Below are 15,647 nucleotides of genomic sequence, written 5' to 3'. Positions count from 1 at the left end.
TTCAGATCACGCACCCATAACACTTACTCTTACCCTTCCTAATGGAAACAAAGGCCCAGGAGTATGGAGGTTCCCCACCTATCTATACAACTCCGATAATTTTAAACAGTTCCTTATAACCCAATGGATGAATTTTCAAGATGACAACATAGAGGCCTGGGATAATCCCACCATATTCTGGGGCACATCTAAAGCAGTAATAAGAGGACAGATCATTGATTATGTTTCTAGACAACGAAAAAATGCAACAAAAACATACAAAACCCTGTCACTAACCCTAACAAAAGCCCTCCAAAACTATATAGCAAACCCAAACCCTACCACTCAAAATGAATATACTCAGGCTAAACAACTTTTAGACGTCCACTTGACAACCCAGGCAAAAAAAGATGTACTATATACTAAACACAAATTTTATAGATGGGGTAATAAGGCTGGGAAACTTTTAGCTTCCCTTTCCAGACCCAAACACAAAAGGCCCTACGTCACTGCAATCAAACACCCTACAAGTAATGAGTTAATAACCTCTACCACTGGGATAGTTCACTTATTTGAAGATTACTATACCAACCTGTACAGAGACCAACCATTTGATCCGCAAAAACATGCAGATTTTTTCCAAAACGTAGCATTACCCACATTATCCCCCGATCAACAGGACTCGCTTAATGCACCCATCAATTTAACTGAGGTACTCTACGCGATCTCCCAATTACACTTGGGCAAATCCCCGGGCCCAGACGGGATTTCAAATGAATACTATAAATTACTGCAGCAACAAGTAGCCCCAGCATTAGTGGAACTGTTTAACGACTTGATCACTAACCATACACCTTTCCAATATTTTACAGATACTTCCACTATACTACTCCCCAAACCTAACAGAGACCAGACATTATTGGACTCATATAGACCAATTAGTCTGCTCAATACAGATGTAAAACTCCTGGCAAAAATAATGGCGGACAGACTACAAATAATTATGCCTGATCTAATCACTCCCCACCAACTAGGATTTATAAGAGGTCGCCACTCTGTCCAGGGCATCAGAACAGCTATAGCGGCAGTGACTGCCTCCTCTGTGATGCAACCACACAACAATACTCTTCTAAGTCTAGACACTGTCAAGGCCTTTGACACGGTCTTATGGCCCCATCTATTTGCAATGTTACAGAGGAGAGGCTTTGGCTCCACCTTCATTAATATTATCAAATATCTGTATGCATCCCCCGCTACAAGGCTGATGATAAATGGTAGTAGTAGTAACCCATTGGAGTTGCAGAGAGGCACTCGTCAGGGTTGCCCCCTATCGCCGTTATTATTCAACCTGGCCATAGACCCTCTGCTTCGGGTGCTATTGTCGGACCCTGTCTTTAAAGGCATATCTATAGGCTCCAGGGAAGTCAAACTGACAGCATTTGCAGATGACGTGCTCCTTTACATATCCAATCCCATTGACTCACTACCCCATATACTTAACATTCTGAGAAACTTTGAAGAAATTTCAGGATTTGCAGTAAATCTAAATAAATCAACGGCCTTGTTGCTAGGTGGTGTGGCTAGATTGAGTCCATTCATGGCAAACCTATCACTGCAGTGGACTAAAGATTGTTTCACATATTTAGGAGTCAATATCCCCAGCCAAACCTCAAAATTATATATGCTTAACTACACTCCCCTAATTAAACACCTTTCAGAGGAACTCGACAGTTGGAAAAACCTACCACTATCATACCTAGGTCGTATAAACCTAATAAAAATGATTTCTTTTCCGAGGTTAATGTATCTCATACAGGCCCTCCCCTTACATATTACTGCAAAAGATTTAAAATATATATATAAATTCTTTCGACAATTTATATGGAATGGCAAACGACAAAAAATAAGTTTGATAAAATTGCAACAGCCAAAGGAGAATGGGGGAGTAGGCTTCCCGGATATCCAACTATATAACAATGCAGCAATGTTCCGCTACCTTTCGGATTGGATCTCAGGGCAAGATAATTATGCAAATACCACTCTAGAGAAAGAACTGTTGGGTGGCGGCAGTCTGGTTTCTTTCTTACATCTCCACGACCAGGAAGTTCCTGAACACATACAAAATAACCCATTGCTTTGGAATGTAAAGAGAACCTGGCATTGGGTTCGACACAAAGCTGGGCTAAACTCCCACAAATCCCTTTTGCTCCCCTTCATTAATAACCCTGATTTTCAAAATGGTCAAGCATCATATCCCTTCACTATATGGAGGGTGGGTGGCGTGAACAATCTGAATTGCTTGGTTGACAAAGATCTACATAGGGTGCTGACTTTCACTTCAGCTGTGGAGAAATTCAGTACCATAGCTGCATACCCCATGGCCTTCCTGCAGGCGCAACACTATGTGTCATCAGTAATAAGAGTACTCTCTGAAAAGGATTGGATAAACCCGATTGATGCACTGCTGAGTAAACCCCCCATTTTGCGAAAGGCTATATCTCTCTATTACAGATACTTTAAAATTGACTTAGATCATTCAAAGTCTAATAGTGGCATGTCTAAGTGGCTATCCAAATTCCCAGATTATGAAATTGAAGACCTACTCAAGGCACTTACAAAATCCTGTAAAGTTTTATCCTCAACCACATACACAGAGATGTTCTTAAACATCTTCCACGGAGCATATCTATCCCCACATCGAAGCTTCCTAATGGGACGCTCTACATCCCACGCATGTTATAGATGCGGGGAACCTAATGCGGATTTATACCACTGCTTTTGGTCCTGTGCGATAGTCCGGTCATTCTGGCTAAAGGTCAAACAATACGCGGAATTATCATTAATCAACTATGTCCCATTCACACCAGATTGGGCTATATTTGGTACGATTTCATCCTCTATGAGAATGTCAAAGGGGGTTAGACATCTCCTGCTGGCAATTAGCGCAGCGGCACGGAAAACTATTCTTCATGAATGGATATCTAGTTCACCTCCAACATTTCCTTTATTTAAATGTAAACTCTTCCACTTGTTCAGAATGGACTGGATTGAGGTTAGTCTGGACAAGGAACACAAAATAAATAAATTCTTTACGATATGGGAGAGTTATATCGCCACATTGTCTGTAGATATGAGACAACAAATCCACCAAAGTCTACAGAACACAACCTGGTATCTGCATCGTCTAGTGGCCAATGACCCTCCCATTACATTCGATGAGATAACAACTTGATCTCACCATTTAAAAACCGGGTCGCGGGATGGGGGTGGGCGGTTAAGGGATGAGAGAGAGAGACACAAATTAAAACGCATGTTCTATTAAATAAATTTATTTCTGGAAAACGTTTCACTGTAATATCCTGTATAATAAATTTCCATCATAGACGCAGGTTGATACGATACAATAACGGATTCTATCCTTACTGTTGCATATAGTATATATTGTTCATTATTCAAATGCTCAAATTGTCATTGTCAAACTTGTAGTTGGTATACTATAATATCAAAGTTTATACACCCAATTATACCTATGCATGTATCTTCGACATCAACTCTGTTCCATTGAAATGATGACGCTATACAACCTGCATGTGTACAAATTGTATTTTATTGTCTGTTCACAGTGCCTAAATAAAAACATTTTTGAAAAAAAAAAAAAAAATGCCACTACAAACTCCTTCCCATGTGTACAGGCATTCAGTCGAATGTGCAAGGACTGAGATGCCCACTTTTTCCGCCTGTGTACACCACCATCGGTCGCACCTTCCTAAACATCACCAGCCCAGTGGAAGATGCCATTTCAGAAAATTGACCACAACCTCTTGCATCTGTATGTCTCGGAACGCAGCCACTTGTATTGACAAGTCCATGACACTCCCATAACATGCCCGCTGAATGGGCCATTACTGTAGCCACCTCAGAGTGACCTCAAAGGAATGGCCATCTATTTTCCACAACATCTCTGATGCTGTCCAAACTGCAAAAGCATCTTTGTGTGTACAGATGTGTCCACGTACATCTAGCCTCCTTTTGTCTTAAACAGCCCTTCATGTGCCATGCCATTGTGCGATTCGGTAGTGCCAGGTGTCTTTTTTTGTGACTTTTTGTCTTTGAAATCTGTCTTTCTTGCAAAACAGAGCAACTTGGGTACACAATTCACTCCAATGCATCTTAATGGAAAAAAAGACAATCAATGCTAATGACTATCACAGAGCTCCCACACTGGGGCCGATTCAGGGAGGAGGCGGGCAGGGTGCGTCATCAGGGGAATGGCCTGTGTTTTATGGGCATCCCCATGAAAACGCTAGGCGTTCCCCTGGGAGCGCAGGCATGGTGATATATGTGGACACATCTTTACATTGTGTGCGATTCAGAATAAGTCCCTGTATCTATAAATTCACATGTTTTTATTTCATCTTTGTTCGACATTTATCAATATTTTATGTTAAGTCTGGATTAGTTTCTGTTGTCGGGAGGGGGCCTTGGACAGTTGTTTGCGTGGAGAGTGTGTGCAGAAAGCTGTGTGGCCTAGAGAAGTTCCTGTCCTTGGAAGGTGTAGAGTAGGTGTCCTCAAACTATTTTGCTTTGGGACCCCATCAGACAATAAAAATAATTAAAGGACCCCAGCAAGTTACTGTAGAAGGTCATCACATCACATGTGTAGTCAGCAGACAGCACATACATGGCAGCACTGTGGAGGCACAGAGTGATGGGAGGAGTCTTATATACCATAACCCATCACATCACATGTGTAGTCAGCAGACAGCACATACATGGCAGCATTGTAGAGGCACAGAGTGATGGGAGGAGTCTGATATACCATAACCCATCACATCACATGTGTAGTCAGCAGACAGCACATACATGGTGGCACTGTGGAGGCACAGAGTGATGGGAGGAGTCTAATATACCATAACCCATCACATCACACGTGTAGTCAGCAGACAGCACATACATGGCAGCATTGTAGAGGCACAGAGTGATGGGAGGAGTCTGATATACCATAACCCATCACATCACATGTGTAGTCAGCAGACAGCACATACATGGCAGCACTGTGGAGGCACAGAGTGATGGGAGGAGTCTTATATACCATAACCCATCACATCACATGTGTATTTAGCAGACAGCACATACATGGCAGCATTGTGGAGGCACAGAGTGATGGGAGGAGTCTGATATACCATAAACCATCACATCACACGTGTAGTCAGCAGACAGCACATACATGGCAGCATTGTGGAGGCACAGAGTGATGGGAGGAGTCTAATATACCATAACCCATCACATCACATGTGTAGCCAGCAGACAGCACATACATGGCAGCATTGTGGAGGCACAGAGTGATGGGAGGAGTCTAATATACCATAACCCATCACATCACATGTGTAGCCAGCAGACAGCACATACATGGCAGCATTGTGGAGGCACAGAGTGATGGGAGGAGTCTAATATACCATAACCCATCACATCACATGTGTAGTCAGCAGACAGCACATACATGGCTGCATTGTGGAGGCACAGAGTGATGGGAGGAGTCTAATATACCATAACCCATCACATCACATGTGTAGTCAGCAGACAGCACATACATGGCAGCATTGTGGAGGCACAGAGTGATGGGAGGAGTCTAATATACCATAACCCATCACATCACATGTGTAGTCAGCAGACAGCACGTACATGGCAGCATTGTGGAGGTACAGAGTGATGGGAGGAGTCTAATATACCATAACCCATCACATCACATGTGTAGTCAGCAGACAGCACAAACATGGCAGCATTGTAGAGGCACAAAATTATGTGAGTCTAACATAACAGACAATTCAACATATTTTTCAGACTCCTTGTATCACTGACTAATATTAGAAAAGTCATCAGCCTGATGGCCAGCAACATGGAGTCATGACCCCATGCTGAGCAGGTTGTGACCCACTTTGGGGTCAGGACCCACAGTTTGAGAACCGTTGGTGTAGAGAGAAAGAAGGAACTGGATAGGAAGGCTATCACTAGGAGTCAGCAATAAGAGTAGTGATAATTGGACTGAAAACAGAGGGGCGATGCAGAGATCAACTGAAGCTGTGAACGGTACATTTAAACTTGTCTGGTACTTGTACTTCACAATTGGTTAGATAGGACCGGTCAAAGTGAAATAAATGAGTAGAGTCTGGCAATACTGAAGTAACAAGAACTGATCCAATAATGCTTGATGAATTGGCTACAACTGATAATACTTAGGAAACTGTCCATTATTGCTGGAAACCTGGGTGAGATCGGTAATGCTGGAAACCAGGCTTATGCTGTTAATGCTGGGACAGGGATTGCTGAAAACCGGGCTGGAACCGAAGATGCAGATGACCAAGCTCAGACCGGTACCGCAAGCGACCATCTGGAACTGTAGCAAGTTCCAGATGATTAGCCTCTTTTAACCCTGGGTCGGAATGCTGGGTTGCTGGACCCAGGTTTTTTCAAATGGCCCCTTCACACAGCACAGAGACCTGGGTCGAGCCTGGGTTATTTGTGTGGTGGGAAAGGAGTATTATATAAAGCTCTGCAATCCTCAAGATATATACACAAAAGTCTATATTTGTCTGTGTAAAGTAGCAGTCATATATATAAATCATTGCCAGGCAGGTGCAATACAGTCAGTGTAAGCTAAATAAGTGGTTGAGTGCAGCTGTCATAATTACATGGATGGCCTAAGTGTATATGTATTAAACTGCCCATTATGGCCATATTTTTGTAATTACAGTAGTGATAAGAAAATATGCAAATAAAAGCTACAACAAAAATGAAAAAAGAATCCATTCTCTCATTATTTACCACTTCCGTATATGTTGTGTCCCAGGTAATGCTGGAGCACTGTATGATTTGGGGTTTTGGAAAAGCACTTAACACTATAAAGGCTCTATTATCATTTTTGGATGACTGGAACATTTGTAACATTTTAGTTGCTAAGGGACTAATAGCCCCCATGCCTGCTATCAGCTATCAGCAGGACAGGTTGATGACAGAGCGCTTGTGAAACAGCTTTAATATTGTGAAGTTGCTTTTCAAATCTTGTGTACAAAAAAAATCTGTGTTTATGTATTTTGCTTGAATGTTATGGATTTTTATTCCATGTCCTCAGATAGTACTGAGGAATAACTAGGAGTGTGGGTTAAAAAACGATGTTTTTTGGGGGCCAAAATTAAACATTAATGCTACCACTGTAAGTTGGAATCCATTTTCCCATAGCAATAAATAACCTATTTATCATAGCATTTTTGCAGGCTATCAACTGAAAATAGCTGTTTTCATGGAGGGGTACCTGCAAATACCATGTAAACAATCCACGACTATTTTGAAAATAGTCGGCGGAAAAGTTGCAGGAACATCTGGCTTTTGTGACATAGGCCCTTATTCTAGTTGATTCGGATGGATGTGTATTTCGGACAGGAACTGAGTGTTCTTAGCCCCGCCTACCGTACGGATCGCTCACACCGTCCGAACTGTGGTAAGACGCCGAGCGAACAGACCGCGAGTGGATGTTTCATTCGAACACCTCCCCCATCCTCCGATGGTCGCCGACCATCGAATGATGGGCCGAGGGGTCAGGCAGCACCGAGTGCTCCAGACCACTCGGACATTTTTCCGTATGAAAGCAGAGATATGGGCGGGCAGCTGACATCCGGCCATGTCAGTTGTCCGCAACCCACGCACCCGTCACAGCCGGATTACCATACGTACGCCCAGCGGTTTCATGGGAACGCCCATGGGCGTACGCATATGGTAATGAGCCCAAACATCCCTTCACTCCCCTCTCCACCCCCTGCTCGGATGGTTCCGTATGATCGTTTTCTACATGGACCTCACTCCGTGTTCGGACGTGCGAGGCGCACACTGCATATGCGCAAACACCAAACATTGGCCGTCCAAACGCACACGGAGCCATCCGACTCAATCAAAATAAGGGCCTATGTAACAACATTTTTGTTCTTTGGTTCAAATGCCCACACATGTAGCAGTAGCGTAACTGGTGCCAACTCACTCTGTGGGGAGGAGAGCAGAGATTTCCTTTCCCACTCCTTGCTGGCGCTGGCTCCTGAGTCAGTCTGAGCTCACACCCTGGCAGCCAATCACTGTGCACAACTGTTGGCATGCAAGCTCTGTTTGGCTGGCAGCCTGTTCCACATATAAAATTCCAAATTTCCCTGGAGCTGGCCCTTCAGTGTGAGCCTCTCATGCCCCCAATCCACCACAGGGTGTATTTTGACGCCAATGATATGTAGCCTCCCGTCACGTTCTCATTATACAGTCCTTATACTGTCCTTTGTGCATCCAAACTTCAGTATATCCTGGTGGAAGCACTCACCTTGCACCTCTGAGTACGCTCCCTGGTTCTCAGAAAATGACTCAATAGATGAGCATCTAGAATATGGATTGTGGGGCATCCTGCACCCCGTTTTGCTGAAACCTCAATCAACTGCACATCATTTTCAGCCTTTTGATTGCACAGGAAGCCCCCAACCACTGTGATAAGGCTGGTCCAAGCAGGGCCGCCGAGAGGTATGCTGGGCCCCGGTAAAATGTCGGAGCGTGGCCTAACCTCTGAAGTCATGGCCACCTCCCGCGATTAGGCCCCCCCCCCAAAAAAAAATGTTTAGGGGGTAATGAACCACTCTAATGTCGAGGGGGTGTGTGTTATTGCCCCCCCCCCCCCTCAGCAGAGTTAGCAGCAGCAGCACACACCTACAGTGTGCAGTCAGTGAGACACTCATGCTGAGCCTGCTGTCAGCACAGCACATGCTGTAGGTGTGTGCTGCTGCTGATGCTGCCCGGGAGGGACGGAGGGGGAAGGGATCGGGCCAGGGCCCCCGCCGGGCCCTTCCAGCAAGCCCGGGCCCAGGTAATTAGTGCCCGCTCCCCCCCTCTCGGCGGCCCTGGGTCCACCCAGCTTCCTCATCTAAATGAATATCTTTGGCTGATCCCACAAAAATTACATCTTTGACCATTTCCTTTTCCATCCCTGTGATGTGCTGAGCCGTGCGCCGGGGGGAAATGCGCATGCACGGTTAGCGCCTACCCCCCCCCCCCCCCCCCCGCCGACCGAAGCATTGTTGTCCGATGTTGATATATCGGGCAGCTTTGCCTCCCCATAGAAACCTATGTGGAGGCAGTCGGCAGTGGTACAGGAGGGATTGTAGCAGCAATCGGAGATTGTCCCCCTATGGTACATTCTAGTGATAATTAATATTTGCGGCTAACCCCCGAGGGGATTTAGCTGCAAGTATTGAATGATAAGTGCCCCCCTAGGTGAACCCTGGCCATTGCTAGTGTTTCTGGCATTCCCTACAAACTATAAATTTGTGCTCTACATTATATTATATTATTTACTTTATAACGGGACAGTGGTCTCACTGGAAGGGGTATGGTTGCACAATAGTGCCCCCCATTTAAATGACACAATAGCACATTCATATTCACATTACACTGCATGTTGTACCCCTGAATCATATTACACCACATAATAGTCCCTTTATTCAAGTTATGACACACAGTAGTGCTCCTTATTCACATTACATCACTCAGTAGTTCCTCTTATTCATGTTACACTATACAGTGTACATGTATGCCACACAGTAGTGCTTCTTATACAAAATGCCCACAGTAGTACCCCTTACACATAATGCCCACAACAGTAGTTCCTTGTGATGGCCTAACATCACTTGTGCCATAACAGAAAAGGAAGGTTCTGTGACAGTCTTTTCTGTTGAAAATACTGTGCATGACTGTGGTGGAGGTGGAACTAGTTCCCCCTGCAACGGGAGGTGGGGAGCTCGGTTACACCCCACTTTAACCCCTGGTTATCGGTCTGCGTTTGTCTATATGCAGATATGGTCTTGCTATATTGCTTGTAGCTTGTCGAGGAGGAGAGAGGTTGGCACCTGGAACCATTCTTTAAATGGGGGGCCTGTCACCCCTTTTTGTAGGTGAGCCAGGCCCAGTGTCTGTAGCATTAATACAGATTCTAGAGCCAGCTTTAGCTTACTGACACTGACAGCAGACTGCTACCATCTTGAGTCCTCATATGCAACGCCTGTGGCCAGGGCTGCCATCAGAAATTGTGGGCCCAGGACTGATAAAATAGGAGGCAGCTCGGTCAGGAACGTGTGGCCAGAGTGGAGTTTCCTGAAAAATAAAGAAGAACGCTTCTCACCCTTCTCCAGATTCTCCACCTTGGAACGGAAGACGATGCATCTGGACTCCTCCTCAGAGTGTTTGGTCTTGTCCAGGTCGTCCTTCGTGTCCCAGCCGCACAGCTGCAGGTCCACCAGGGACTACCGCTCACACTGCAGTTTTCTGAGGTTCCTCTTACGGTCGCATGCCTGGATACGCTCTTTGACCTGAAATAATGCCTCATGCTGCATTTGCATTTAATCTGTACATAAATTGCATGGTCGCTTTCTTGCTGAAATCAGAATCAGACCCATAGTGGATCCAGATCCGGAAGCTTAGAGAGAAGATTTGTCTAGTTTTACAAGGGTGGGAAATGACATAGAAGTACTTTTAAATAAGTGTATAGGCACACATTAGTGGAATGAGTTGCCAATGCAATCTTCGGTACTTGATTCCTAGCACGGCGCTCACTATTTCCATTTTATGGCATCTTATGCCATTGCATGCATCGCATGCCATAATACCGCATTCGATGCATGCAATGCGATGCGATACGATTTTTAATTGTATAAGCACCCTAATGGATGCTTACAATGTTAAATGCACCCCCAATACAATTTTTTATTTTATAAGCACCCTAATGGGTGCTTACAATGTTAAATGCACCCCCACGCCACCCCCACTATCAACGCGAACCCGAAGCGTGGCGTGCGCAGTGAGCCCGCGAGGGGCGGCGGTACGCGTCCTCCGACCTTTTCATACCCCCACTATCCACGTCGGCGAGCCACCGAGCCCGAAGCGTGGCGAGCGCAGCAAGCCCTGCAAGGGGCCGCGTATTACTTTACATGTATTCCGCATCCCCTCGCGGGGCTCGCTGTGCTCGCCGAAACTCCACGCTGACGTGGATAGTGTGGGTATGAAAAGGTCGGAGGACGCGTACCGTTGGTTGGCGTTGATAGTGTGTGTGTGGGGGGGGGGGGCATTTAACATTGCATCGTATACCATCGCATTGTATGGCAGACGATGCCATCCAATTTTTTATTGTACAACATCGCATCGCATCACATCGCATACCATATTTAGTCTTATGGTATACGATGCGATGGGCACCGTGATAGGAAACAAGTACCCAATCTTCTCATTACCTATCCTTTCAATTAGCATATTTGAAAGGAAGTGCCTAGCAATCTGCAAAAGACAGAATGATACTCTGCCAGCTGCACAGGAGGAACAAACAGATGGCAGCTTCTCAAGCACAGGGTCTGTCTCGTGTATACAGTATGTGAGTTTACACACAAGGAAATTGCATGGGGACTCCTGGGCTTTATCTGGATAACAGCACAGAATCATAGTATCATAGTTTTGCAGCACTGTTTTGGAAAGTGCGTGGGCGCTTGCTGCCTTTGTAGCTCCCTCACTGCAAGTGAACAATTCAGCACAGATCAAAGAGTCTAACAGAATCTACTACTAAACACAGTCTGATATGTCAAGCAGGAAATTGTTGATAACTGCTCAACTAATAAATCAGAGAAAACAGAAATAGAAAATGCCAAACTGGGAGATATAATGAAGTCATCTCTGGGAGCGTTTGGCTGCCAGGATCTGGTGAATTGCAACCACCTTCATCATGAAATTATAGAACAGTAAAGGCCCATACACACACTGGGCGATTTTGAGCTGAAAGCTGCTCAAACTTGGTGTATTGCCCAGTATGTACGGCCCAGCGGTGATGCGCACTCCTGCATTATCGCCGTGAAAGCCGCTCATCTGCTGGTATTACCAGCAGATGAGTGGCTTTGTGGACGGCTTTGCATAGCTCTGCGCTATGCAAAGCCGTCCTCCCATCGCTATCAGCACGGGGTAGGGGGAAAAAGCCGCTCAGTGTGTATGCTATTCGGAGACCCGAGGTACGACCCATATTGGAACCGTGTTTCAAATACCGTCTCAGTCCTGGGATTTTGGTTCGATAATGGTAAACAGGTGCATACTGTATAAAAACATTAACATCACAAAATACCTTTTGGGCTGTGAGTATCTACTGATACACTTCCAGGAATGACCTTCTGTTTTTCATAAACCCCTTTCACATTGCAAAAAACCTGGGTTGATCCCGTGTTCTTGCCGGGTCGATCAGGGTCTCTGTGCGATCTGAAAGGGCCTTTTAAAGTTTTACCAGGTCCAGCAACCCGGCATTCCGACCCGGGTTAAAAGAAGGGTTAATACCGGGTCGGACACGGGTTGCTGTGCAGTGTGAACGGGTAATCTGGGTCAAGCGACCTGGGTCCCATTCACACTATGGAGGAGGCAGCATCAGCTCCAAGCGCTGCCTCCTCCCCCCGCCCCCTGTTAATGCAACGTCGCTCCGCCCCCATGTGATGACAGCGGCTCGGCTTATTGCCGGTTCGCTGTGGGGAGCAAAACATTGCAAATGCCAGGTCGCTCCCAGGATGGACCCATGTCCAATTTCAGGGTGCAACCCAGCATTTGCTAAGTGAAAGGAGTATTAGTAACATCGCTCCTGCTTGTAGTTCTGCTTAAGCCTAAAATACTGATTTGTCTTATCTTCAATGGTGATGTTTTATTTTCCATTTGTACCTGATCATTTGTTCTCCTTCCACACAGGAAAAAGGTAGAATATAGAAATATAACCCAAGCTGACCGAGAGCAAGCTAAACGTGTGGTCTACTCTGTGATCTATGGAGTCGGTATGGAGATGTTTTACTTTACAGGGTTCTTTGAATAACTGGAAATAAAACTTTATCTAGAATTCTTTGGTGCTGTAATATGAAGTTACTGTGGCCCTAACCTAGAGTTGGGATGGGATAACCCGCTTTGGCGCACTGGGCGTGCACGGAAATATGTGGCATTTCAAGCAAGTCGCAGCCCCTGGAATGCCAGATCGCTGATGGGCAAGTGCAAATTGGGTACAGAAATGGGAACTAGCTGCGCCTGACCCTTAACAAAATCAGCACCTACAGTGTATTTACAATGTAAAATAAGAATAGATACATATTACAAAAAAAAAACTTTCCAACTGAAATAAGTAACCAGCCTCAGTTTTTCATTTCTATAAGGTATGTATATACCCTGGTCTGGTTACATCAAAATCAGAGAGGGCAACAAGCGTAATTTAATCTTGTAAAAGTAGCCAAAAGTAACTGGTCGGCCTGGACACCACTGTGCGAGGTGTCCCTTTAAAAATCTATAACCAGCCCAGGGCCAGGCATTAAACCATGATCATTCACTCAACATCATCTTCGGCTTCTGCTACATATAATAAATTATGAAAGGTGTGCAACGTGTGACTGTTGTCAGAACCTAAAGTTGTCACCATTTCCTTGCTGGTGGCTTTATTTGCTTCTCTAATACCACTTTTACACCAGAACTGCGGGACCACACCTGGGTTTTTGGACTCGGCTCCAACCTGGCTGCGACCCAGCAGTTGTTCCCTTTTATGGCATTATGATGGGCCGGCGAAGGTTGACATCATCTCCAAGCACTGGGAAAGCTGCCAGTCGGGACCCCCACAACGCCAACTGACATGCTGGGGAAAAGCTGCTGGGCTTCCCCCATCCTCGTTCTGTGAGGTGAATGGATGCCGCACACATCCATTCACCTCCTCCCAGCCTCCGCTGCTGTCTGCATAGTACCACAGACAGCAGCGGAGGCTGTATGCAGCCCCTGCCGAACCTCTGGACTGACCACAGGATGCTGCGGTCCAGAGGTATGGGCTCCCCTATTGGTGGAAATGGATTCCCGGGTCGGATGGGTCACCCATTTACATGGCCCCTGACTCCGGCGGAAGCCCTGTGTCCGTCCCGGAGCATTTGCCGGGTCGGACACCCGGGGAACAGGACCCAGGTTATTTTTTTTTTACTCCATTTACACCAAGCCCTGGCCCGGAGTAGAGTGGCAATACCCCGGGATGAGGCTCTGGTATAAAGGGGGTATAACAGTGTTGTTCCTAAACCATCAAACGCTGCTGCTGTTTTATTGATACGCCTATGTCTGTATATTGTATGTCAAGTTCTTTCTTCATTTATTTACAAATGTCAAAGGAAAAGAACGTCTTTCACAGTCTCTGGGCACCACACGAGCTGAAGCTTATACAATAATGGAACATTTCCTGCAAAAATACACAGTGTCAGATTTTACACAGAAAGTTATAGAACAGTGCCACAGTACAGGTAAGCCTGTCATAGGAACCCTTCTCTACTAGCATTGTCAATAGCGATGCTTCATTCTATAAAGAAAAAGCAAAGTGATGTTGTCTGTATGATGCCGCAAGCACATGCATTCAGCATTTGGATACACCAGAGTGAACATCCGGTCACCCTGCTATATTTATTTGTCGATCCTTGAAGTTAACACCTTTATAAAAGGTGTGAGAAACAAAGTATATGGGGACATACCTTTTGTCAGTTAAACAAGTGTTCTGATATTTGGCAATATATATACATCCACAAAATCCTGGTTTGGGATATACATTTGTTCTATCAATTAGAGGCGCTGCAAGAAGTGCAATCGTACTTTTTCATTCAACTCATCAAACGCCCCTGATGAAGTCACGTAGTTGACGAAACGCGTTGGGATGCCATTGTATTGGATTATTGTACATTGTGGGAATTGACTCTGTAAAATGACTGTGTAGCTCTGTATCTTCTTTAAGCCCAATTGGAGGCTTTTTTATTAAATATTTGTATTTTATTATATATAAAAAAAGAAAGTTGTGTATTCCTCCATAGCGCACTCTGATTTTCTCTGTATTTCTATCTGTCCTGGGTCCTAGCTAACAGGGGATCCCCAGAGGTGCTGCTTTCTGTTATTAGGGCGCGATTTCGGGTACCTTTTTGCCCTTTTCATATATATATATATATATATATATATATATATATATATATATCACCCTACAATAGTGTTATATGGCGCCCTTACATAAATTTAGAGTTGAACTAATTTCTGTTTTTCCCAATCCTTATTTGTCCAATTTGTACACACTAAGATTTTTCTTTCATGTAAAATACATTTATTGGCACATACATAAAAACATTAAAACCAAACTTTTTTGCAGTTAATTCTTGTCTTTGGTATTATCCTTTGATTATGGATGATATCAAAAAACCATAATCAATAATCAAAGGATAATACCAAAGACAAGAATTAACTGCAAAAAAGTTTGATTTTAATGTTTTTATGTATGTGCCAATAAATGTATTTTACATGAAAGAAAAATCTTAGTGTGTACAAATTGGACAAACAAGGATTGGGAAAAACAGAAATTAGTTCAACTCTAAATTTATGTAAGGGCGCCATATAACACTATTGTAGGGTGATTTGGATTGTGGGGTTCTACTAGTAGAGGACCAAGTGTTATAGGCGACCGAGAGTCAGCATTTAGCGCAATTCTAGAGATTTTGTGTTATATATATATATATGTGTGTGTGTGTGTGTGTGTGTGTGTGTGCAAACAAACACATGCACTGTGCCCCAATACAGACACTGTGACCTTA

At 44.6% G+C, this 15,647-nt stretch overlaps 1 protein-coding gene across 1 annotated transcript in view; it reads left to right on the top strand.

Moving 5' to 3' along the window:
* Window positions 1–15,647, top strand: part of POLN (DNA polymerase nu) — a 129,145-nt gene that overhangs the window by 96,536 nt on the left and 16,962 nt on the right. The window contains 2 exon segments of the mRNA XM_083151402.1: window positions 12,760–12,842; window positions 14,196–14,324. Coding sequence (XP_083007528.1) covers window positions 12,760–12,842; window positions 14,196–14,324 — 212 coding nt within the window.

The sequence above is a fragment of the Crinia signifera genome, chromosome 1 (genome assembly GCF_055691185.1).
Source record: "Crinia signifera chromosome 1, ASM5569118v1, whole genome shotgun sequence".
Lineage (NCBI taxonomy): Eukaryota > Metazoa > Chordata > Amphibia > Anura > Myobatrachidae > Crinia > Crinia signifera.
This window is presented reverse-complemented; position numbering and strand designations above follow the sequence as displayed.